At 42.8% G+C, this 26,149-nt stretch overlaps 1 protein-coding gene across 2 annotated transcripts; it reads right to left on the bottom strand.

Annotated features, from left to right (window-relative positions):
- Positions 1 to 1,762: 1,762 nt before the first annotated feature.
- Positions 1,763 to 25,841, bottom strand: adar (adenosine deaminase RNA specific). 2 transcript variants are annotated; one of them, XM_008431746.1, is made up of 16 exons: positions 25,726 to 25,841; positions 19,809 to 21,523; positions 19,232 to 19,536; positions 18,041 to 18,236; positions 17,706 to 17,902; positions 17,202 to 17,337; positions 15,971 to 16,209; positions 15,657 to 15,813; positions 10,714 to 10,882; positions 10,422 to 10,515; positions 10,178 to 10,294; positions 9,949 to 10,076; positions 8,567 to 8,749; positions 8,341 to 8,453; positions 6,286 to 6,413; positions 1,763 to 5,687 (listed from the first exon to the last, which is right to left on the bottom strand). In XM_008431746.1, exons 2-16 carry the CDS (start codon positions 21,396 to 21,398, stop codon positions 5,363 to 5,365), a joined length of 4,077 nt encoding a protein of 1,358 aa, XP_008429968.1. In that variant the 5' UTR covers positions 21,399 to 21,523; positions 25,726 to 25,841; the 3' UTR covers positions 1,763 to 5,362. The 2 variants fall into 2 exon arrangements, with proteins under 2 accessions (XP_008429968.1, XP_008429969.1); XM_008431747.2 differs by lacking the exon at positions 25,726 to 25,841 and adding an exon at positions 22,526 to 22,962.
- Positions 25,842 to 26,149: the final 308 nt, after the last annotated feature.

Below are 26,149 nucleotides of genomic sequence, written 5' to 3'. Positions count from 1 at the left end.
TCAAACTCGATTGGATTTGCTTCTGCAACAAGCAAATGGAAAGAAAATGTTCCTAAAGAAATCATTATCAAATTTAACTGAGATGCAAAGACAAAAACATGCATCCGTGGGAAGTATATGACTTTTGTAATAGGATAACGATTCCAACATAGTAAACATCTTCAGTAACACATGAATTAAAAACCACTGAACACACACATTTAATTATCTGCCAAAGTGGTTGCTACATAGCAAATATTAAACAACTCATCATAAACAACACTCCCACAGTGTTCGAAGCAGTGGCTCATGGGAGTTTTAAACTGGTGGAAACCCACTGTCTTGCTTTGAACAAGTGGAGATTTTTCATTATTTCCATCCCCATCTGTAGCATTTACCACTTTTGAAATGCTACATTTTTTACTTCCTGTAGCGGCTAGCCTCTGCTGCCTATGCTAGGTTTTTACACAAACAGGAACGATACTGTGCCTAACAAAAGTAATCATACCGCTTGAAAGTTTTCAAACACTAACTTTGGTAGTTAGTGTTACTAACAATACCCGTTTTTCAACATTTGTAACAAATGAATATCATAAAAATTACGCATTTTAATTCAGACCCCCCTTTACTCTGATAAGAAAATAGAGTGCAACCAATTGCCTTGAGATTTTTGAAGTCTGGAAATCCCCAGAAGTCCCTCACTGGTTTATAATGTGGATATTTCATTATGTTGATACTTTTACATAAGGTTTCCTTTCACTCCAAACTTGTTTTTATGCACTTTTATGTCAAAAGAGTCTTGGTTCTTGTGATACATTCTTAGCAGCACACAAAAATTAAACCTGTTTCCAACATACAAAAAATATAACAATCTGTCAACATTAGTGGAAAACAAATATCCTTATACATTCAGAGATTTAGGGTTTTAAATGTCCATGAAGGCACATGAATGTACAAGCCGATAAAGTCTAAACTTATAAAATGCTTATCTACTCAGGGATGTTGCTCAGTCTGCTCTGTGAGTGTAATGGTTGCCTGTGGCTGACATGGTGAAACCCAGGGACTTCATGCGTGCACGTATCTCCACCTGCTGATCCTTTAGAGCATTGTACCGAGATCTAGACTTATTACAAGTGAGAAAAACCTTTAGCTCGCACGCTTTCCTTGAACTCCTGGAGAAACTTCGGGTGAGCCAAGGTTGGTTCTCAGGGTTTTCATGCTTACGCGAATAATTCTTAGAGTGCTGTGATATAAAATACTTGCCCCCTTACAGATTTCTTCTTTTGTTTCAGATCCAGCAAACTTTAATCTCAGGCAATAAATTAAGATCTGTGTATTTCCAAATGTTGGATGGTGAAACGTCTTCAAGAAACAAAACATACAGTTGCCTTCTACTTAAGCACTTAGGATCATCATGCTTTAGGAATTTTGGCTCACTGTTCTTGGAAAAATTGAAAGCGCCTTAGTTAAATTTAAATCCAGACTTTGACAGGCCATACTGAAAGCTTTTAGTTTCCATTTGAAGTCAGTCGGATGTGGAGTCGCTGGTGTGCTTTGGATCACTGTCTGGCTGCATAAGTCGAGTATTCTTGAGGTTAACCTCAAACTATTCCCCGATTCCCCGGATAGCAAAGAACAATGAAATTAAGATTTGAAAGCTGCTTTGTGTGTCTGGTCTGACATTAAAATCTGATTATTCAAAATGTCTGCCTTCAAACAAGTCTTCTAAACCAGTTAAACAGCTTCATGCACTTTAGACATTTCAACAGTTTACATATCAAAATAAATGAGACAGATTGCCATTTTTATTATCTCAATTTCCCAAAGTCCATTGTTCAAAAGAAATATATAATTCACTTTAATCTAAAAAAAAAAAAACATGAACAAAAAAATATAAAAAGCCATTTTATTTTTAGAAAATATATACATTAAAAACACAAATACATACACACACAGACATACAACCATCAAACTCCGAGCATCTATTGTTGCATACAGTGGGATCCAGAGGTCTGAGTCCAATACAAGGACCTACACCGTGTCACATCAAAACCATTTCCATTTCTTTTGTATTCTTGAAACAATTTTATTTTACATTAACAGCATTGCTACATTGTGTTTGATTCACAAGTTATAGTCCCCCTGTCACAGCTGAAATATAAGAACCAAATTAAAAGTTGCGAAAAAAGAAAAGGTTCTCTCTGTTCTAAAACAGCAACTTAAAGCTTAAGAATTAAAAACAAAGAAAAATCTAGTAGTTCTGCAGAGGCAGCAGACCAACGCAAAACTGCCTGAAGTATCACTTAGTGCTTGCATAGCTCTTCCTTGCTTGGAAAAAAAAAAAAAAAAAAAGAAAACCTCCGAGGCATATCTGCATACGAGTATTAGTTAAAGCAAATACTGAATAGTCTGAGTAACAAACTTAAACGAGGTTCTGACACCAGACTCAGGCTTCTGAAACCCACTGCATGTCTGTGTACTCATGTATTTGTGTACAGCTCATGTATATATTGCATCAGCAGTTTTATTTAAGAAAACAGCGCCCCTTACAGACAGCCACGTTTCCCGACTTTGCAGTCCTCCTGAGAGAGTCACGCTTCGAGATCTAACCGTTTCCCATGCAGAAGCTAAAAAGCAACATTTGAGGCTTTCAAAAACATTGCGAGAACAATAATTACAGACTTGGGAAGAAAAAAAAAAAGTAGAAAGACTCAAACCACATAAGCCATACAAACAGTGATGGTGTACTTTTTTCAGGCTGAGACATGGTAATTTCTCTATAAATGTTTGAAGGAAAGGACAGATGAGACCAATCAAACGAAGGCTTTTACCTAAACTGAGGAAATTAAAACTATAAAGACAAGATGTCAACGGATGTGCAGGGAACTAACAAGCTGGTAGAAATCGGAAAAGCGAAAACAAAAAAAAAAAAAAAACAACAACACAGAAGCTTCAACCACAATCTTAAAGTGTCTGATAAAACTTGATCCTATGTACAGTTAAAGTTTGGGGGGCTGTACTGTAAGTTTAAAACAAGGATTTCTCTCCTTTCAACCAAATTAAGTCAATGCATTGTTCAAATCAATTAAAATAATAAAACCCCAGCAATTCGTCCTTAAAGGGAGATTAATGTAAATATATATTTACAAAGAACAATCGTTGTTTCTGCCAGTCAGAGCTAAAGTGACTGAAATTGTGAAAATACAAAGACGACCCTGCTGTCAGTTTGCTGAGGCTTCTTAGGCCTTTAAAATGAAGAAAAACACTTTATATGCAACATAAGACGAAACATTAACTTTAGAAGTCAAACAGTTGACTTTAAAAATGGGGAGTACTTCAGTTCTGCAAACCACTAATTTTATATTCCCAACACGAAATTATATTTAACCTTTATCTCCATACTCTGTCACTGACCGTCACATGAATGACCAACAACGAAGGAAAAGCAGTTTTAAAGTAAATCTTCGTGCGCAACAGCGTGAGCTACCAGTCCTAAATTGGCATCTGATCTCAAAGGAACCACACCGTCCAACTGGGAATGCACAGAGAAATTGACTTTTGGACAAAAACCAGTCGAGTCAGGCCTTCCTACTCACACTCTTCTGTGGGGACGCCATCACTGAGGGGAAAACACCTACCATCAGTAATGTATTTAAAATAATTTCAGAAAGAATAAAAGTTGCAAGGAGCTATTTGAAAGGAATCATTCAGTATGAGTGAGATACTTTGGACACGATCAAAGATGCTCTGTTTTATTGTTTAGGTCTCTCAACCTTTCTCAACAGAACATTTGGAAACGGCTGGGTTTTGGAAACCTTAAATATGTGGTAAGGATCCACACTTTCTTGGAAATCTATAGGAAAAATGTTTTTTTTGTTAAGTCAGTCACACTTGTTCTTTTGTGGTCAAAATCTACTTGGGAAAGATTCTACTGTTTTTGTCTTGATGAACTTTGTTTTTATCTTGTGTCGCTGTAAAACTGGGTTTCATGACAGTAAAGCCCTGCTTTATAGAGACAGTTATCTCGAAGATTGGTGTGATGTCCCAAATATAAATAATTAACAATCCCTTAAAAGAGGTTTTTTTTCTTACATCAGATCATAAAAAAATATCTGTATCAGTAGGTCAAAGAATTACAAAACCTGCACATCGGAAATTGACAAATTCTCATTGCAGAAGAGAATCACTTCTTCCTTAAACCTTCCCAAAAGCTGCTTCTATGCCACATTTTTGCCGAACTTTAGCCAGAGCAAATCACTAACTTTAATGCCTACGACTTCGGAGACGGGGTCATTTGGACCAAACAGGTTTTTACTCTGTGCACGGTCCGACTGCGCAGGATTGCACATACCCCGCGTGAACTTTTCCGAGGTTTTTGTTTTTTTGTTTGGTTTCAGGAACTGATGGTCCAACGCAGTGCTTCTCAATTCCAGTCCTCAGGTCTCCCTGCTCTGCATGTTTTAGATGTGCCGATATTCCAGAACAGCTGATTCAAATGGTTGCATGACCATCAAGTACTGCAGTAGTCTGTTAATCACCAAAATATTCAATCCAGGTGTGTGGCAGAAGGGAAACACCTAAAACATGCAGGGCAGAGGGGGCCTGAGGACCGGGATTGAGAAACACGGGACAAACCCCCCGCATCCTTCTGCAACCATCACATTTGCTGCGCTCCTCCTGAGCAACGCGCCAAGATCGCAGGAGAGTAAATGTAAGAGCATTACGCTTTTTTTCTTTGTTTCGTTTTTACCTTAATTGCAATTATATTCACCGCTACAATGCAGAGTGACACTAGGCCAGATTTATTTGGTTTCTTTTGTTGCAAATGGTAATAATAAAACAATTTATTGAGAAGTAATCTTGGTCCAGATTGTTTTGCAGTTTCCACGTAAAGCAACATAAAGCATAGTTTACAAACCAGCTCCAACAACATAAAAAGAAAACACGATATGGTCTGCACTCCGATAACAGAACAATTAACAGTACAGGTCTGGAACATAATGCAAAGGACTGCGCACAAACTGCTGAAGTTGAGTCGTGCAGCGCTGACAGAGATGGAGACTGACTGCAGAAAGTTCCTCTTGCATGTAGTGTTTACAGTGGTCTGTACAGCCCCTGGACCTCTACCCAGCTCCGTCCTGTCAACTGTGACCTCATTCATACTTCAGGCTTTGCCCTTGACTCGTCCCGTCCCTTCCCATCAATCTCACAGCAGCCTTCAACCATGTTCCATCAGAAGACACAGTTCTGGCCACTGGCTTTGTGCTGTTTGATTGTACTTTTACTTTATTATGTCTCCGTCCCCCCACCCCTCTCTCCCTAATCTACCCTTTCTTTCCCCACAGATGAATTAGATTTTTGAAATTAAGCCCCCTGCACGGATCTACGCCTCCACCTGCTTGTACTCCACTAGCCCTCCGTTTTTACTGTTCCCAACTCCCAGAGGGACGCTCCCACCATTGTTTCTGTTTCCCTCCAACACTTCGAAGCTCTTCTCCTCCAGCGGCTTGCCAATCCAGGCTCCGTATCCGTGGATGCAGAGAGCTTCAAAGAACAGCTGCTTGGCAAGTTGGAAGGGTACGGCCGACGTCTTGGCCTGAGCGTAGGAGGGCAGAGAGAGGAGGTCTGTGCGGCTGCACCTCTGGCACAGAGAGCGAAACAGGCAGAACAGGTTGGACTTGGACACGCGGGACATGGCCTGCTTGTTCCTGAAGGGAGAAACATTTGAGGATTCTTTAGCTTTGTATTTATGGAGAAAAATGTAAAACAGACAGGGTGGAACGTAAGGAAACAAAACATTGGTTTGCATAAGCAACATTGTGAATGAGGAATAAATAAAAATTCATGATATTCTAATACCAGACGGTGGTGGTGGCATCATGATTTCTCTCATTTTTACTGTAAATGGGCAATGTTGCACAAACATACATGCAATTTTTAATAATATCAGTGACTTTTACACGTAAATAAAAAGAACATGCTTGGGACAATAGTATAAGAACGAACACATAATTATTTCCACCATAGCAGCTATTTAAGGTACAGAGGGGATGGGCAATGATTATATTATTTCAAATGTTATTGTAATAAGAGTTAGTCATCCTGGTGTATTAATTACAATCTTTAAATGAGGCTTACAAAATCCTAAAGCAAAATGGGAATGTAGGAACCCAACTGAACTCCTGAATGTAACTGGCCCAGAGAATGACTCTGCTTTCATGATGCTCTGATTGTAAGCAGTGATAGATTTAAGATTTTAGCTAAAGAAAACAGACCAGACAGGCTACAGGACAGTGTGACACATACCCATCTAGCTTTCCTTTGGTCCCATCCAGCACCTCTACGTTGTGCTGGTCTGGAAAGCTCCAGTTCACACTGGACTCCTTGGTCTTGCCTGTGTGCCTGGTGGAGTCGTACACACTCACTCTGCCCACCTTTAATTCAACAGGGAGATAAAAAAAAAAAAAAAAGTCTGGATGTAAATTAAAATACAACAATAACTTGGCAGTCGTGGTCAGACATGGAGAAACAACACAACTTTAATTTGTTCGGTCAGCACAATTAGGAGTATAACAGACAATGTAAAATCAATAATAAAAAAGATGTAAACATCCAAACAGATTGTTGCATTTACTATTTTAATGGCACTCCTGGTAAAGATGTGTGAAGAGGCTTAAAGTAAATGTATCTTTTTACAGAAATATAACAGTGAAAATTAAAGAAAAAAACCAACCTATAGTGAAGTACTTTTATTCATTGGGGGAAAACATCCCATGTTAAGAATCAATTGCTAAACTCACCAGGAGAATAATTATTTGTACCTCTAACAACACTTTCAATACAAAATAAATAAATAAAACCTTTTTGTGATGCTTTTCTTTAAGCCGATTAGAGTTTCTAGGAACTTTTAGTTGCCAAGTTCATACTCCATTTTTCACTGGGAGTATAAATATGTGCATGATGTGACAAAGAGGGCCGTTTCTCTAAGCCACTGGCAGTCAGGAGGGAGAAAAGGGAGCTAAAGATCAGTTTGAGAACAGGTGCAACGTTACAAAGTCTCCAAAACAATTAAGACACAATCTAGATCCCAACTGGTTGACTGGGAGACATAACAGAGAAAACCATTTTCCATTCTACCATCACAAACATAAACATAAAAATGCTAAGGACCGCTTTGAGCTCTCAGCTTTTCCTCTCCAGGTGGCTCTGGCAAGAAACAATGGATGAATGTGAGCAAAAGCCCCGCAGGGCGTAGTGAGCTGAAGAAGAAAGTGTCAGAGATGATTTGTGGAGATCGTGTTAAGAGGAATGGTCAGAAGTCCCTCAGTGTGCATCTTCCAGCCTTATGAAATGTTACAGGAGAGGATGAAATGTATCGGCAGAAAGCAGCATAAACTAAAGTAAAAGGGGAAAAAAATCCTTCAGAGTTTAACTTGAACTGACCCGAGACGCATCCATTGTTTCCAGTTCAGTCTCACATTCGACATTCTGAATACACGGCGTGTTTTTCCTGACCTTTTTCAGAGGCCAGTTAAAATCCATTTTCATTTCATTCCTAAACCCCATCTAGCTGCACTTTCTTTGAATTATCAAATTTGTTTACAAGATTTTTATGTTTATTTTGAGTTTATGACAGAAAAAAAATGCTGATAAAGCACTTAGTTTCCATTCTAAAAAGCGACATATGAAGAGATTTTAATTTAATTTCTAAGAATTTAATTATATTCATTTTTGTCACTCTGGAGAGGGCATTCTACATAGAATTCAGATTTTAAACGGAAAAACCTTCTTTCCATCTTATTCTGTGGGATGCAAACAAAAATATTTTGCGTAACTATTAACAGTGAACATTAATGAACAATGTTCATTCAAAAATGTAAAAAAAAACTGTTAAAAAATGTTTTAATGTTTCTTTCCCTCAACTATTGAATACATGCAGGAAAATTTATTTTCTATTTCTTTTTCTCTCAGATTATACCACAGCTACAAAATATTCATTTTACTTTTTAAAAAAATTAATGGGTGCCAATAGATGTGGGGTGATAGTTAATTGTTAATAGTGGTGCCTATTAGATCTTAATTGATATGCATGACAGGCTCAGCAAACAGAAGGAGGCAAACGATGAGTTTAACTGCCAGCTACTGGATTTTGGACTTTTTTTTCCTGGCAGCACAACAGGAACCCTTCTGCTTTTTGTTAATTGATGGATGAGTCCCATTTACATGTGACGAACAATGAAAAACAGCTTTGAAGGCACAAATAGGAGAGTTGGCAGCTTAATGAATTAATTTAGTGAGAATGACCTCCGTGTTTCTGATTTATGTCCGTGTCCTGACTTTGAGAACAACTTGGATACTCACCTCCGGGTGGTTCAGGGTGAAGGGAGGAGGGAGACTCTGGGAGAAGGCTTCGCCGTCCCTGGCCAGCCGGCAGCAGACCGCACGCGTCAGGTGACCATGACTGTACAGATAGCCTGTCATGACGGAAGACATAAATCTGTCAGAGTGGGCGTTATCTGATTTACTCTTAAACCTTACAAATAGTTGTCTGAGACGGTGACAATTGTCGTCCAGCAGCATGATTTACCCAGGGTGATGGACTTTAAGTAGATAGGGTGCAAGAAATGAGAGAGTAGTGCCCCCTGCAGGCCCAGCACGTTCCAGCGCATAATCTTATCACTGCAGCTCATGGTGCGCAGCCTTTCACCGTGCTGGATGCCGTCCCAGGTGGGGACAATGGCACTCGACTCCACTGGGATGGTCCCCTCACCTGCACACAACGAGAGAGAAACTGCGTCTCTTCCAAACAAACCAGAAGCAGGACTTCGATATGAATAAAATGTCTTCGAGTAGATATGAAAGGGCTATAGCTGCCTGTTAAAACAGCATGTTTTTGTGATGTAAAATATGAGACCTGGATACATTTTTCCACCTTTAATTTGACAAATGACCTGTTCAGCTGAAGTCAAACACAAACTGAAATCTTCTAGGAGTAAAACGAAGAGCCAAGAGCTCGGCTAATGTGACAGAATAAATTTAAACACCCCCTGAGTTTAGAATAATCCAAAACAAACTTGAGCCGCTCTAGAAGGTTTTCCTGACATTTACTTTGTTGCACCTCTGAGAAAATGTGGTCTGAAAAGAGCCTCTTAAGCATCAAAGGGATTTTAATGTCAAAAAAGCGTCAGTCAGGAGAAAGGAATAAGAGAATTTCCAAAGCAAAATATACAACACCGAACAAACTTAATACGGTCATGAAGAGGAAAACATATATTGGCAATTATATTGCCAGGAGCTGGACGTCCAACCAAAACCGATGGAAAAACTGCATGTAACTGTATCCCACAACAATATAGAAGACTTCTTTGAAACAAAAACAGTCAAACAAGGCTAAATTCTGCAAATATATGTGGGAAATGTAGTGTGACCTGATAAAACATTTTGGCAATGATTCCAAAAAAAGCATGTTTGGCACAAAAACAACACTGTTCATCTGCAAAACAGCACACAGCCACAAGTGAATCGTGGTAGTGAAAGAATCGAGCTTCATGGCCAATTTTCTCCAGCTAGAGCGGGAGCCTGCAGTAAAGGTGAAACGAATAATGAAAGGTTTTAAAAACCAACTGAAGGTGCAAACCTTCAGTATTGTGCTTGGAAGCTGAAAATGGACTTCATCCTTCAGCAGAAAATCCAATTTAAAAAATGGCTACATCAGAATAACATTGAATATTTGGAACAGACCAGTCCGAGGTGAGCTCTTATTGTGAGTGAAACTTGTAGAGTGATGAATATTGCAAAGCCGAGACATACCATAATTATAGAGGTCTACCCAAACAGGCAGTATTCAGGAATTAGTTCTACTGGACTCATTTTTGACACCACAAAAACCTGGTAAGTTAACTAGAGCAGACTTTTTCTGTCCACTGTAGCTTCCCACGTAGGATGTTTCATTTTGCAGTTTTGTCTCACCGTTCTCCACTTTAGTACGAAGCTTGCCCTGCTTTGCATTCTCAAAAAGCGGCTTGTGGCCCTCAATTTCATCTCCTGCCTCACTACATGACTTATCGAACAGAGCTCCGTCCCCACAAGGTGCCGTGCTGTGCAGGAAAGGACAGAAAAAACATTAACCAAAGTTAAGAGGCTTTCAGAATGAAACACAAATGTGCCAGACTAAAAAGGCTTTGGAAGATGTCCCAACCTGATGTAGAGGTGAAAGGTAATGTCAGGTTTGATCTTGAGTTTGTTCTCCTCTGCGGGCTCAAAAATGCTGTCGTCTGCTCCATCGTAGTGCTTGAGCAGCTCGCTGTACAGAAACCTGAGAAGAAAGGAGATGGTGGGTTACATCTCAAAATAAAGTCACGCAGGCTGGTTCTGGGAGAGGAGAGCGTATTTTTAGAAATGAGGGAGAAACATCAATAAAGAAGCGTGGTATCAATTTCTACCGAATAAATCCTCTCCTGGAGATGATTTCAGCATGGCAGTCATTTACTGTCTCCCCTTTGAGGCTCAGCTCCTCCCCTTTAACGCAACGATTTCCTGATAGAAAAAAAACAAAACAAAAGAAAACATTCAGTGTCAACCAACATGACAACCAAACGCCTCTCAGTTCTTCTGTGACCCAGTTGTCTTGTTTGTTACACTAAATTCCTCTAAGCAAAGAATAAACAGGCAAAAATGCAGGGACAACATTTTGTTTACATCCAACCCGACGATTGTTATGGGTCAGGGATTTACCAGTTCCGAGGCTGACGACAGTTCCCAGTCCCTCCCCTCTTCTCATGACGATGGTGGCCAGAATCTTGCGTCCCAGAAGGCTGTGCTGGATGCGGGTGGTCAGGGCGTTGAAACGCTGGTGGCTCAACATGGCTATCTGGTCGTGCAAAGTGCTGCCACTTACTGGTAGCTGGAAAGAAAGGAAGAAAGAAAGAAAGACAGAAACTCAGCTATTTAAACTATAGGTTTTTCTGCATGCGATTCATTTCTTGTGTATTGAAGACACACACACACACACACACGCACACGCACACAGACACAACATATTAACCTACTTCAGACAAATTATTTTCGGGTTATTTACACATCTTTGCTTCTCCTGTGCAGAAATCTGTGAATATGATTCACTCCTCCTTGGGCTGCCACCTTATCGTGGTGGAGGGGTTTGAGTGTCCCAATGATCCTAGGAGCTATGCTGTCTGGGGCTTTATGCAACTGGTAGGGTCACCCAAGGCAGACAGGTCCTAGATGAGGAACCAGACAAAGCGCAACCCGAAGACCCCTTATGATGGAGACAAACTTTCGATCTGGCGTTCCCTCAAACGGGCGCAGGTCACCAGGGTCCCACTCTGGAGCCAGGCCTGGAGGTGGGGCACGATGTCGACCGCCTGGTGGCCTGGCTTTTACCCATGGAGCCCGGCCGGGCTCAGCCCGAAGAGGAGACGTGGGTCCCCCTTCCAATAGGCTCACCACCTGTCGGAGGGGCCAAAGGGGTCGGGTGCAATGTGTTACGGGCRGCAGCCGAGGGAGGGGACCCTGGTGGTCTGATCCTCGGCTGCAGAAGCTGGCTCGTGGGACGTGGAACGTCACCTCTCTGGTGGGGAAGGAACCGGAGCTAGTGTGCGAGGCTGAGAGATTCCGGCTAGAAATAGTCGGCCTCACCTCGACGCATGGCTCTGGTTCTGGAACCAGTCTCCTTGAGAGGGGCTGGACTCTGGAGTTGCCCACGGTGAGAGGCGCCGGGCAGGAGTGGGCATACTTGTTGCCCCCCATCTTGGCGCCTGTACGTTGGGGTTTACCCCGGTGAACGAGAGGGTAGCCTCCCTCTGCCTATGGGTGGGGGGACGGGTTCTGACTSTTGTCTGTGCTTACGGGCCGAACAGCAGTTCAGATTACCCACCCTTCTTGGAGTCCTTAAAGGGGTTATGGGAAAGTGCCCCTCCTGGGGACTCCCTTGTTCTGCTGGGGGACTTCCAACGCTCACGTGGGCAATGACATTGAGACCTGGAGRGGCGTGGTTGGGAGGAACGGCCCCCCCGATCTGAACTCGAGTGGTGTTCTGTTGTTGGACTTCTTTGCTCGTCACGGATTGTCCATCACGAAAACCATGTTCAAGCATAAGAGTGTCCATATGTGTACTTGGCACCAGGACAACCTAGGCCGCAGTTCGATGATCGATTTTGTCATCGTTTCATCGGATCTGCGGCCGTATGTCTTGGACACTCGGGTGAAGAGAGGTGCGGAGCTGTCCACTGACCACTACCTGGTGGTGAGTTGGCTCCGGTGGTGGGGGAGGAAGCCGGTCAGACCTGGCAGGCCCAAACGTGTAGTGAGGGTCTGCTGGGAACGTCTGACGAAGTCCCCTGTGAGATGGAGTTTTAACTCCCATCTCCGGCAGAACTTCGAACACGTTCTGGGGGAGGTGGGGGACATTGAGTCTGAGTGGACCATGTTCCGTGCCTCCATTGCTGAGGCAGCTTATCGGAGCTGCGGCCGCAAGGTTGTTGGTGCCTGTCGCAGCGGCAACCCTCGAACCCGTTGGTGGACACCTTCGGTGAGGGATGCTGTCAAGCTGAAGGAGTCCTTGGACCTTTTTGGCCTGTGGGACTCCAGAAGCAGCTGATGTGTATTGGCGGGCGAAGCGGCTCGGGTGGTCGCTGAGGCAAAAACTCGGGCGTGGGAGAAGTTTGGAGAGGCCATGGAGAAAGACTTCCGTACGGCTTCGAGGCGATTCTGGTCCACCATCCGGCGTCTCAGGAGGGGGAAGCAGTGCAGCACCAACACTGTTTATAGTGGGGATGGTGTGCTGCTGACCTCAACTCGGGACGTTGTGGGCCAGTGGGCAGAATACTTCGAAGACCTCCTCAATCCCACCAACATGCCTTCTGTTGAGGAAGCTGAGCCTGGGGACTCTGGGTTGAGCTCTCCAATCTCTGGGGACGAGGTCGCCAAGGTGGTCAAAAAGCTCCTCAGTGGCAGGGCCCCAGGGGTGAATGAGATCCACCCGGAGTTCCTTAAGGCTCTGGATGTTGCAGGGTTGTGTTGGCTCACGCGACTCTGCAATATCGCATGGACATCGGGGGCAGTTCCCCTGGATTGGCAGACTGGGGTGGTGGTCCCCCTATTCAAAAAGGGGGACCGGAGGGTGTGCTCTAATTACAGAGGGTTCACACTCTTAAGCCTCCCTGGTAAGGTCTATTCAGGGGTCCTGGAGAGGAGGGTCCGTCGGATAGCCGAACCTCGGATTCAGGAAGAGCCGTGTGGTTTTTGTCCTGGTCGTGGAACACTGGACCAGTACTACACCCTCAGGAGGGTCCTGGAGGGTGCATGGGAGTTCGCCCAACCAGTCTACATGTGTTTTGTGGACTTGGAGAAGGCGTTCGACCGTGTCCCTCGGGGGGCCTTGTGGGGGGTTCTCCGGGAGTATGGGATACCGGGCCCTTTGATACGGGCTGTCAGGTCCCTGTATGACCGGTGTCAGAGTCTGGTCCGCATTGCCGGCAGTAAGTCGGGCTAGTTTCCGGTGAGAGTTGGACTCCGCCAAGGCTGCCCTTTGTCACCGATTCTGTTCATTACTTTCATGGACAGAATTTCTAGGTGCAGCCGAGGTGTGAGGGGATCCGTTTTGGTGGCCTTAGGATCACATCTCTGCTTTTTGCGGATGATGTGGTCCTGTTGGCTTCATCAGACCGTGATCTGCAGCTCTCGCTAGAGCGGTTCGCGGCCGAGTGTGAAGCGGCCGGGATGAGGCTCTGTGCCTTCAAATCCGAGGCCATGGTCTTGAGCCGGAAAAGGGTAGAGTGCCTTCTCCGGGTCAGGGGGCTCGTCCTGCCTCAAGTGGAGCAGTTCAAGTATCTGGGGATCTTGTTCACGAATGAGGGAAGAAGGGAACGGGAGATCGACAAGCGGATTGGGGCAGCGTCTGCCGTGAAGCAGGCGCTGTACCGGCCCGTCGTGGTGAAGAGAGAGCAGAGTCAAAAATGAGGCTTTCGATTTACCGGTCATCTACGTTCCCACCCTCATCTATGGTCATGAGCTTTGGGTCATGACCGAAAGAACGAGATCACGGATACAAGCGGCCGAAATGGGTTTCCTCCGCAGGGTGGCTGATCTCTCCCTTAGAGATAGGGTGAGAAGCTCGGTCATCCGGGAGGGACTTAGAGTAGAGCCTCTGCTCCTCCACGTCGAGAGGAGCCAGTTGAGGTGGCTCGGGCATCTGGTCAGGATGCCTCCTGGACGCCTCCCTGGTGAGGTGTTTCGGGCACGTCCCACCGGGAGGAGGCCTCGGGGAAGACCCAGGACACGCTGGAGGGACTATGTCTCTCGGCTGGCCTGGGAACGCCTTGGGATTCCCCCGGAGGAGCTGGAAGAAGTGGCTGGGGAGAGGGAAGTCTGGGCCTCCCTTCTGAAGCTGCTGCCCCCGCGACCCGACCCCGGATAAGCGGCAGAAAATGGATGGATGGATGGATGATTCATTCACTTACAGTGCAGACAAAGAGAATGCGATCAGGTAGGCTTAAAGAAAGTAGATGGAGTCTTTACTTGAATAGGCCACATCAGAAAATCTATTTACAGTATGTCAACAGGAATTACATCACTTTTGGTAACCAGTCTGCTGTTTGGTCATTTCTAGTGGTTCCATGTGAAGCTATAACCGCATTTATATGGCAAGACTGTGTGCAATTAACAGTAGGTCATTTATTTTTGCAGATTATGAGGTTTCTGAATGTAACTAAGCAGCACACTATTCATCATCAATGAAGGAAAACAAGATTGATTCTAGCCACACTTGAAAGTGTCACAGTTGTGTTGAGCTACCTATTCTCCAGTGATGACTAATCCTTGGCATCCTTCTGATGTTAACTGGGTTATCGGTACATGAGATAGCCGAAGAAATAACTGCAGAACCAGATCTGCAGTAAGCATTCTGAGTCATCAAAACTATTAGCCTCAACTTGTACGTTCAACCCTAATTACACTATAACGTGTTTGTTTCTGGAACAACACCGGTGAAAGTCACTTATGGTATTCTCAGGGCCTCAGATGATGGACGTGTCTGCACTTGTCCTGTTGGATCATCTCAGCACCACTTTTTATAAAGTCAGTCAAAGCATTAAGCTGCAAAGGGGACGACAAGATTTACTTTTCCACCACACAATTTATTTATTATTACTTTTACCCTGAGGTGTAATCACGGGTGGGAATGTATTGCCTGGGAGATTCCAGTGTGTTTATGACAAGTTTTAGTATAAACTTGTGGAGGAGCAAAGGGTCCAGTGTTTGGATCAATTCTCTCTATAAAGTAAAATTATTGTGTGTGTATAAAGTTGAATTACTAAAGTGATTAAACTCATTCACATTTATCTATTAAGTATACTTTTATATCAGAAGACAACACTGCACATTTTCATTCTCATAACAGTTTCCAAGTTGAACAATTATAAACTATCCATTAAAGAACAAATGAAAAGTTTAGCAAGTTATTCCCCACCCAGGTATTGTGGATATACATATATTTAATTTTGAAAGAAATAAGTCAAGTTTTGCACAACTTGCTTTTGTTTCTATAATCCGATACATGCTGCTTTACTCCCATGTTGGCTAAATATCAACTCCTGTGAATTTGGAGAATTTATTTTTTTTACTTTTGGGCTGAATAATTTATGTATCTTAATTGTAGATACCTCAGTTGGGATGAGCTCTCCGGTGCGTGCTGCTCTCTCAGCTTCTCCAATCAAAACCCGCAGCGCCGCGTCTGCTGCTTCTTGCTTTCCCTGTTTCTTGTTGGAGGCACAAACTGGAGGAAACCACCGGCCGCCCAGCTTCGCCTGGTAGGTAAACCTGAGCAGGGAGTAGAGACAATAAGGAGAACCTTTCAAAGTCCTATAAAGAAATACGTACAACTTAGCCTAGATCTAAGAAAAAAAAAACCCTACATTCTCTGATTGAACGTTTTTTAAGGCTTTTAAAAATTGAAAACAAAAAAGTTTGCACTTACTTAGGATCATGTGGAGGTCCTGACTGGCTCACCAGGCGGATCTCAGCAGCAAAGCCCCGAGCTCTGGCGTATTCCAACAGCCCTGACACGGCGTTGTTGTTCAGGTGATTGATGAGGTCTCCGACCCCTGCCTCATGGGCAGCTTGCAACTCACTTGCAGTTAGAGGAGGCAACGAAGGACAGGTTGCTCGGAAAGCACCTCCGTCTCCTTCAAAGGACGGGCCGAGGGGCAACTGAGGCTGGAAGAAACCAGAGAGAAATGAGGGGCGAGGCAGTGAAGATGTGAAAGAGTCGGCAAGGGGAACAGATTTCACCATATCCTTAATAAATATAGTTTATTACAGTGTTTGGTGCCTTATAAAGCAACTATACCCCTCAGTTTTTCATTGCACCATCTAGAAATTTCTGTGTATTTGACTGTGACTTTATGCAACAGACTCAGAAGAAGTAGTGCATGAAGGAAATGACGCGTGATTTTAAAGATCTGAGAAGTGTGGTGTGCATTTACATTACGTATATAAGGTGTAGAAGCCACTACCTCTGCAACAACAGCCTCGAGGCATTTCTTTTAGTAAGTCTCTACGAGGTATGCACATCTAGAGAATTAAGTTTTGCATCATTATTCCTTTAAATTACCATACGGAAAGTGTTTTATGAAAGATTCTCAGCTTTTCAAAGCTGCTCCGGTTACACGTTTAGGGATGTTGTCCTGCACAAAGGTGAACCTCAAAACCAGCTTGTGGCAACATCTAACTGGATTTCTCCTAGGACTTTTCTGGATTCAGCCGGTTACCTTCCATCAGCTGTGACTACCTCCCACCATCAAGTTTCACCTTGTGGATGGAGTGTTCAAAGGGGATGACAAGATTTACTTTTCCACCACACAATTTTGTTTTTACATTTGGCCAGAGGCGAAATGTAAACATGGATTTCCAACTAATTTCCTCTTACTATTCTAGATTTGCATGAAGCACAACCAATAAATTGTCACATTGATACATTTTTCCACCAGAGTGGATGCTCTCTATAACTCTTGGTTGCTTCTACAAAAATGCCCATGTAGGTTTTCAGTTGTTCAATTCCCTTTTTTTATTTTCAGACGGCAGATTGAACAGTGGTGTACGGGACATTCAAAACTTGGAAACTGTTTTATAAACCCACCCTGATCTGAACTTTTCAACAACTTGATGAGAATAATAATATGAGGTCTTTAACATCCTGTATTTGTTACCTTGCTGACTTGCAGTTTTCCATCAGCCATTAACTCTTTAACCGCCTCCTCTGCTGCCAGCTGACGTGCTGCCTTCTTGCTTGGCGCTGAGGCTTCTGCAAACGTCGTGTCTCCAACTTTCACTCTGAACATGAACCTAGAAATAGGACAGAAAGGGTTAAAATTGGGTAATCAAGAACATACAAAACTCCTGTTTGCGTCAAAGACTTAAACAAATGAGCTAAACTCACGGTACCTCTACAGCTTATGATGCCTTGATTTTGTTTTTGTTTTTTTTTAAGAAAAGACTTCAAGCAAAGAGGATGAAATGTGGCATTCCATCTCAGCTTAAAGGGATGGATTAAACAGAAAAGACAAGATAGATAAAGATGGTATTGTCTCCATCAGATGACTAATGTGTTACGAACAGATTTAACAGATGGCTGCTTTTATGAGGCTGAAATGTGTGACTGCAGAGGACTCGGCAGGAAGATCTGCTTCAAATAGAAATGAAGGAGCCAGAACCTTGGGTCATGTGGTGGTCCAGCCTGCCCGGTGTTGATGAATTCGATGGAGTTTCCACTGCGTTGGCTGTACTCCATCAGTACAGACACTGGATTCTTCCCACCAGGCAGAGACCGGGACAGCGGCTGTCGAGGTCCTTCCCCTGGTACTTCGACGTTGTTCGACCCGAAGGTTCCCGATATATTTTCAACTGAACCCTGGCGAAGAGACGGGGGAGGGGCGGGAAGAACTTCAGACTCAACAAGTTAAGGACAGTTTTGAAAATATTTAGTATCCAGAACCCATAATAGATTTATACAGAAGAAATTATTTTAACAAAGTAAAAAAAATCTCACGCTTGTGTCTGGAAGTATATCCAACATTTGGTCAACACCGGCAGCATTTGCCTCCTCCAGCGGACCTGGTCCTCCCTGAATCTCTCCGATAAGGATGCGCAGCGCGGCGGCTGCAGCATCCTTCTTAGCAACCTTCTTACTGGAAGCTTCTGCGATGGGAAACAGCTTCCCATTCAACATCACCTGCATGCGAAATCTAACCAGAGCAAAAACAAAGAAAATCACAAACACGTTAGACACCCAAGCTATCGACATACAGCACTTGAATGCTTTTCCAGACTGAAATGTTAATATTTTTTCAAGATGCTTTCTCAAAATTATGAGATCAGAATGATCACCTCAATCTGCTTGCATAGTAGTCTTATCTATAGATTCCATAGATCCAAAAACAACAAGTTGCTGATGTTGGCTTCTGGCTTTTTAAACATGGTACTGCATCATTTCACAGTTCTGTTTGTTTGTGGAGTAACTTAGACTAGCTTTGTTTCAAAATCACAACTCTTTTATCAACCAAAACGACTGGGATTTCATGATAGAAGCTAGTTTAAAAGTGCACAATTTTTCTGACTGACTTTTTTTTAAATTTTGTTAGTGAAATACCAAAATAGAGCAGACTGTGTGTATTGTTTGGTATTTTAAAAACAACCAGTTTCATAAACATATGAGTTTGATGTTCAAAAAGTAGTGAAATACCCCTTTTTGAGTGTGCATTTAGTGAGTGAGTCAAGAACAAAAATTCTAGTTGGTAAAATGTAAAAAAAAAAAAAGGAAGGAATAGTGTGCACTATTGCTATTTTCTCCATAAGGAAACTTTAAAAAGATGGGGGGAAAAAAGCCTGAAAAGTATAAACATTTTTCTTTATTTTTCATTCCAGACTATGTAAAATCCCTGAATATATGATTAACTGAAGACACCGGCTCCTATGATGAATAACAATTAAGTTATTTTCATTCTTGGCTGCACTTCTTGGAGGCAGGATTTCCCTCCAAAGATTTTAAGAGGTACTTCAAAGAGATAAACAAACGTAGGTGCAAACACAAAACTAAAATGATGGATCTCACATTGCTCCTGGTGATAACGAGCATCAATAAAGACCTTATTTTTCCAACTCTAACTCAGGCATATCCAAGTAAATAACAGATTATTCTTGCAGAAGGCAACATGCTCACTTAAAAAGTCGACTGACTAACCTTGGGTCATGAGAGGGTCCTGACTGGTCGAGGAGCTGGAACTCGCAGTTTTGGCCCAGATACTGGGCATATTCCATTAGGCCGCTGACCGGGTTCTTCAGCCTCACTTCCTGTAATTTGCCCCACAGATTTTGAGGAGGTGGTGCAGCCACCGACACAGCGACGGTTCCCACAGCACCGCCCTGCTGTTCTGCCATCTTCTTTGCGTCGGTCTCTCGCCGGATTGCATTGAGGTACTCTGGGATTTCATCATCAGCCCACAGTTGCTCGCCAGGAGCTTTGTCCTCACTCAACAATACAGGTAGCTATGGAAATGAGGAACAGAGGGTTTGGTTTTAGTTTATAAATTTAGTAAAAAATTAACTAAAATCTACTAATAGGCAAAATTAAACAGCTATGACATAACTTGGAACTTGTTTTAAGAGGGAGAGCCAATGTTTCAACTTATCAGCATTTGTTCCAAAAGAAAACTCCAAAAGAAATCTTAACCTTTCAACAGAACCTCACTATAGAAACTCTGGAATATTCCCTGAAAGTAAAAATATAACAATATTAAAAAGGATGAATCTTGTCGTACCTCAATACTTTGACTTTGCTCTGGCAGCAAATCCTCCAACAGTGGCAAAGGCTCAAGTCCTGGTAAGGTTGATAGGAAATCGGCGCTTGCGGTATCCTCCTCTTTAAAGATTTCCATTCCCAAATGACGCCCAAAAACGGAGGCACTCTTTGCAATTTTTAAGCTCCTTTCCATCCTCTCTTTGCGGTGTGCAGAAAGCATCCATTTTGGAGGAGTGACGTCGCTATCCCTATTGACTTCACCTTGCTTCTCCAGAGCGTAAAGGGTGGGGTTGATCTGCTTGGCATTTTTAAGACCCAGATTTTTGGCTATGACAAGAGCAGTTGCCTCTCCTACATCTAGAAGAAATTGTAAAACCTGCTCTTTGCTGTTTGCCATGATGGGACAAGTAGCCTCCTGATGGGTGGCGCTGGTTGTGTTTGGACGATCTTTTTCGTTCTGACTTCCTGCCGCTGACTGGGCTTTGTAAAAGTCAAAAGACTCTGAAGACGAGCTGTAAGAAGAATTCGATTCTGTATCAGAGTCCTCTTCTTTGACCTGCCCCTTGTTTTCCTTTTCTGGGTCAGCCTCTGTTTCAGCTGTTTGTGGATGTTCTGGACCAAAACACAGATATGAAGCTGGACTTTTGCTGTCAGACACGTAATCTCCTTCCGCCCTGTACAAACTCCACAGAGGAGGTAGCACTTCTTGCTTATAAGCTCTGTGTGACCGCTCCAAAGAGTAGAGAGCCTTGTTTACTGTCTTTTTGGGTAAATGGATTCTTCTAGCTAATACTTTAGCAGAGATCCTCTCACCTGACTTCAAAGCAGCCAAAGCTCTGTGCACCTGCTCCTGTATATCTGGCGTCAAGGTGATATTAACTCTTTCGAACCTCGACTCTGTCGAGCTGCTAGGGAAAGAGTATCTGTCAAACCTCTCTCTACCTCGGCTAGACTGATCTTGTTGAAGAGACAGATTCTGAAAATGGTCACAGAGAGACTCCGTCTGGGGCCAACATTGTCTGTTGGATGACTGATTATAGCTGGTTCTGCCTTGAAACTGGTTTTGATTTTGTAATCGAGGGCCCAGGGCCCCTCCAGTTGCTCTTGGACCTGAAGAGTATCGAAAAATTTGGTTTGGGCTGTAGCCCCCTCGACCTCTTGGACTGCTGCCTGGGTTTGAATGTCTAATATAGCCTGATGGTGCCTGGTATGGAGAACTAGGTGGCCTGCTGAATGGTGCGCCCCCGCCTCGTTGGCTGGATCTAAACTGTGGTGCCTCGGTGCTCTGTCCTCTTAGAAACTCTGCTTGTTTGCAAATGAAGGAATTTGGAGCTGGGCTGCCGCCCTGACCTTGGTTATGTATGTAGTCAGAAGCAGCAGCCAATCTAATGTGGCTTGGTACAGGGGGAGCCGATGGGTGCAGGGGAGGTTGCGGCTGAGGGGCCCCTCCAGGATGGTTGTAGTAATTTAGGTTTGGGATCAGATCAGGGTTGTCTCCATGAAAAAATTGGGCCTGAACTGGTCTGTTGTAGTTCTCCTTGGCCTGTAGGTGGGGAGGTGGGCGTCTGTAGAAATGTTCTTTGTAAGGCCCTCCTCTACCTCTGCTCATAGCGCAGGGGTTGAGCTAAAAAGGGGGGCCGGAGCAGCTCTCTGTTCAGCTTAAGGATCACGTCAAGCACTTGGATTCCAACAGAAATCACAGAAGATGGAGCCTTGGCTCAGGATGGACACACGCTGGAAGTGAAAAACAAAGTCAGGACAGACATAATAAGTAGAAAGGTTAAAAGAAACCATCACATCAGTCAGCAACCCTTCAGCCTGCTTAAGTGTCCTTGTACAAGTCCGACAACCTATACTCCAAGGACGCCATTGCTGTCCTGAAATGCAGCACACCAGAGTGGATAATCTGAGAAGGTTTAAACATAGACAGTCGAAAAGTATATGCAGAGGTTAATCTGTACTGCATTTATTTTCATATAACAGTCAGTCAGCAAAGAGACTGCAGAGGGAAATGTCATCATTCTGTGTCACGCTGAAAGGTAATCCTGAGGTGAAAGCGAATGGTTTAATAATTCAAAACTGAACTGCTTGTAGCAGCTTTTTATTATTGCTAGCATTATAAACTAATGCTGCAGCTTGAAATCTGTAATGGAGAGTCAGAGAAACATAATAGATAATCCAGCAACTTTTCATTTTCTGTACAAACACTTTATTTCTCTGCCTCGAAACAAACACCGGGGATTATGATCTGAATGTCAAATTACACGGTTCGGATTTTTATAAATATCGATTCTGCGTCCGGTGTCATACCCGACAACACTCAATGGTGTCTGCATCAGCCAGCGACAACAAGAGGACACCCAATACTGAGTCAGGTTTCATCGCCTGTGGTGTGGTCAGCACCGAGCCGAACAGGCCCATAATAATGGAGCACAATGCAGTGTTGGTTCATCAGAGTAACAAGCAGCGACAAGGGGAGGGGGGCGGCAGCCTGGGAGCCAAACATGGGCTGGAGCTGACTCACTTTGATCCTGATGCAATGCAACATGTGACAGCCAAAAATACAACTATGTATTTTTCAGACAGAACATGTCTCTATGCTCACAGCCAGGCCAGATTTGTGAACAAAGAGTGATGAATCAACATCTGCATAGTCTCCATGCAGCATGGTTGTAGAAGCACAGCAGTCTATGATCAAGGCCTCCCACTACTAGTACATGTGATTATGAATCTCACCTTCAGACGATCAGAGGAAGAAGGTGAAAAAGACAGTTTGGTCACGTTTAGGCTTGCTGGTTTAGAAGTCTTCCAATGCTCAAGTTATTAAAACTGTTTGACAAAAAGAATTTAAATTACAATACTAAGGTTATACAAAAGAAAAATAAGCGCGGAACAGATAGAACAAGAAAATCTCGGCTCTAGGTAGCTTAAATGAAAAGTGAAACACGCTGGATCATCTCAGAGTTAGATCGGTAAAGTCCGCAGCCTTCCAAAGCCCGCTTATAAATACTGCATGGATGGCGGTAATGTTGCACCATGCGCTCTTGAGCTGCTATACACAGAACATGAGGAGAAATTGGAAAAAGAAAGGAACTGGGGCCAACGTGGGAGAAAGCTAAGTTTCGTTTTCTCTTCTTGGTAAAAGTTAGGTTTCTGTTGCGGGTCATGTGACCACGCCGGGGTTTTCCCCCCCCCTACGGATATGAGCACTGCTCACAAAGAGCGAGGCAGAGGGCATTCACCGACTGAGCTCAGGGCCTCACAATAAAATTAAGCATTAAGGGGAAATGATCGACTCTGATAATCAGGAAGCGTATTCTAAATTACATATTTCATATTCCGACTGCCATCCCCAGGCGTTTTGCCCCACCCAGCTCTTTTGATTTCCCGAAAGGTCAACAACAGAAGATACGAGCTTAAATTCCAAACGCACATCGGAAGACGCTCCTTTTATTTTGAAAATCCAGGTTTCGGTTCGGTCTGCAGAGGTCAGTAGCACAGAAAGCTCCGGGTCCATTTCTAACTGCACGTCTAATTTTATTACACGTTTTATATAATTACAATGAAAATTAGTATTATCTGCTTGTTTATCCTTGTAGATGGATTTTGTCACGAGTGATAGAAACAGTGAGCCATAATAAACCCTTACGTATAAATAGATTTTACACTTTTAAAAATTAATACATCACATTTCTGTATTTTTCGGTTCTGATCCATATTTGGATCAATCTGTCGTCCTAAGATGGAGCAGCTGCCCTGATCAAACTTGTCGTTCCCATTTGAGAACAAATCATTTCCTGTCTATGTATCTAAAAACCATTGCATGTCAGGATAGCTTTTGTTGTAGATAAGTACTTATTTGTGTAAGTTAGTAGTCAAATTCCAGCATGTAACATTTAAGTTATGTTAAATTCAAAAACTCTCCCTCTCTTTCTTGGTTCAATGACATGAACCATGACTGATTGTGACTCCTGATCAAACTAACCAAAAACTGAGGAACAAATGGATGATAGACATTATCTGAAGGTAGTTAACAGATTTATTTGCAGTAGATCATGAGTAAAAAAAACTAACAAAAAACAGAAAATCATTTTAAATTCTTGGTTGTCAAAGCACCCTATAAGAATAGACACTTTGCAGATATTGTACCACCAAACTATGAAATTATCAAAATTGCAAAGAGGTTAAATGACTAGCACATGTCATGAATACACTCTGAATGAAAGTGAGATATCCAGTCAGCAGGACAGGTTGCCACTTCAGCATGTGTCCACAGCTGAGACAGATGATGGTGTCTAAGATATTAGAGCAAGCAAAAATGCAATCCAAATTGATTTATTTATAATAAAAAAAATCTGGTGATGTAGTCAAAGACGTTTCAGCTTGTAGCCTGCTAAAGCTCACAAGCCAAAGTGAGTTTTGACTGCAAATAAACGGCTTTTTAATTACTTCAAGAGTTGCTGGAGCCTTCACCTACACCAGTGTTTCTCAAGCCCAGTCCTCAGGGACCGCTGCCAGGTGCATCTCTGCTCCAGAGCAACTTATTCAAATGATTGCGTAACCTCGTCTGTATGCCATCAAAAGCTGCACAAGTCTGTTAATCAAGCACTTATTCAAGTCAGATGTGCGGCGGGAGGGAAACGCATGAAAACGCAGGGCAGCAAGGCCTAAAAAGAGGGTTTGCTGAGTTGCTACATCACAGGTGTCAAACTCCAGTCCTGGAGGGCCACTGCCCTGCACCTTTTAGATGTGCCTCTGCTGCACCACACCTGAATAGAATAATTAGGTCATTAGCAAAGCTCTGGGGAATCTACACAAGGAGGAGGTAATTAAGCCATTTCATTCCAGTGTTTGGTACCTGTAGCACATTTAAAAACTACAGGACAGCAGCCCTAAAGGACTGGGGTTTGACACCCATGTGCTACATCCTCAGCAAAGCTCCGAGGTTAATCTTTTGTGGTTTCTAATTAATTAAACAAAAGGTTTACTGTATCATATCACAAACAGCATTTGATAAAATGTAACAAGTGCAAAATAATTTTGTCCAAGTTTGACCCGTTCATGTAATACAAGTTTCAAACTGGATCCCATAAAGTTTTCTTATGCCAAATAACAAATGCAACGATTTTTATTAGATTAGGACAAAGCTTACACACTCTAGGCGTCATAGATTAGCAACGTGGGTGCGTCAAAATGCCTTTAAAGCAGGCGTTGGCTGTTTCAGTTTTGAGAATTTATGATTGTAATGATCAAGAAGCATAATTCATTGGGGTATATCACAGCAATTTTAGAATAAGTAAAAGAAGAGACGAAATGTGGGGTAACTGACTTGGGACCAGTGTAACTTGGCGTAAATAAACAACTTTTTACACCTGAAAGCTGTAAAATATCTGGATAAACTAACTTACAATCAACGTATGCTTTCAGTGCATTTGAATAAAATGCACTGAAGGAATATTCTTATTGGGCAGGGGCAATTAAAATCTAACTTTAATTGTGGTTTGCATGACTTTAAAACTGAATCAAATTCAAATCTGAAATTAAAACATCTCTTAAAAAAAAACAAATATACACATTATATAACACCCTTTGATATTTTCGTGTTGTACTAGACGCTTTAAAGCACCAAGTGTGCATAAAGTTTTCAGTTTAATACTTGAAGGTCACACGCACCTACCTTTAAAACTACCAAGACACAATAAACTGTCTGAATAAGAAAGGTGAATGGGTTTTAAATTGTGGCAAAAGCTCGCAGCTGCTAAATGAACGTCGGTCCTTCTCCAAGCTAACGTTAGCCATGCTGCTAGCTCCGAATTCTGCACCATTTCCGTCCCCCAGCCTGCTGCCTGTTCTTTCTTAAATGTTTGGAAACCCCTAAAGAGCGAACTACTTCTCAACAAGTCATTTGCAAACATAAACCATCTTTAAACAATTACCTGAGCTCGCCTCTCTCCTCCCACTGCGGCTTGTTGTTTCAGTGAACTCCGTGACAAAAACAATCAAACAAGCGATGCGCCGAGATGCGATGCTTGGGTTTGCAACTGGAGCGAACGGTAACACCGTCGCATGTGAGTGACGTAACAGTACGGCGCAAGGTTCCAATAATTTTCTACTGCGTCCTCAGCAGGCATCTCAGCCCCTCGAGATATTAGAAGAATGTGTAGTAATAATAATAATAATAATAATAATAATTAATAATAAATGTGCCTGTTGTGTGATTATTTGAACTGTCTTAGATTTTATTTCAAACGTGCAGGAAGCACACAATCTGTAAAAAAAAACAAATACAATTTGAGCCATTAAAACGTTTTTAGAGTAGCTTTTGAAAAGACTAAAAGTGAGACTACCATAAAATAAATT

Source organism: Poecilia reticulata, linkage group LG16, assembly GCF_000633615.1.
Source record: "Poecilia reticulata strain Guanapo linkage group LG16, Guppy_female_1.0+MT, whole genome shotgun sequence".
Taxonomy (NCBI): domain Eukaryota; kingdom Metazoa; phylum Chordata; class Actinopteri; order Cyprinodontiformes; family Poeciliidae; genus Poecilia; species Poecilia reticulata.
This window is presented reverse-complemented; position numbering and strand designations above follow the sequence as displayed.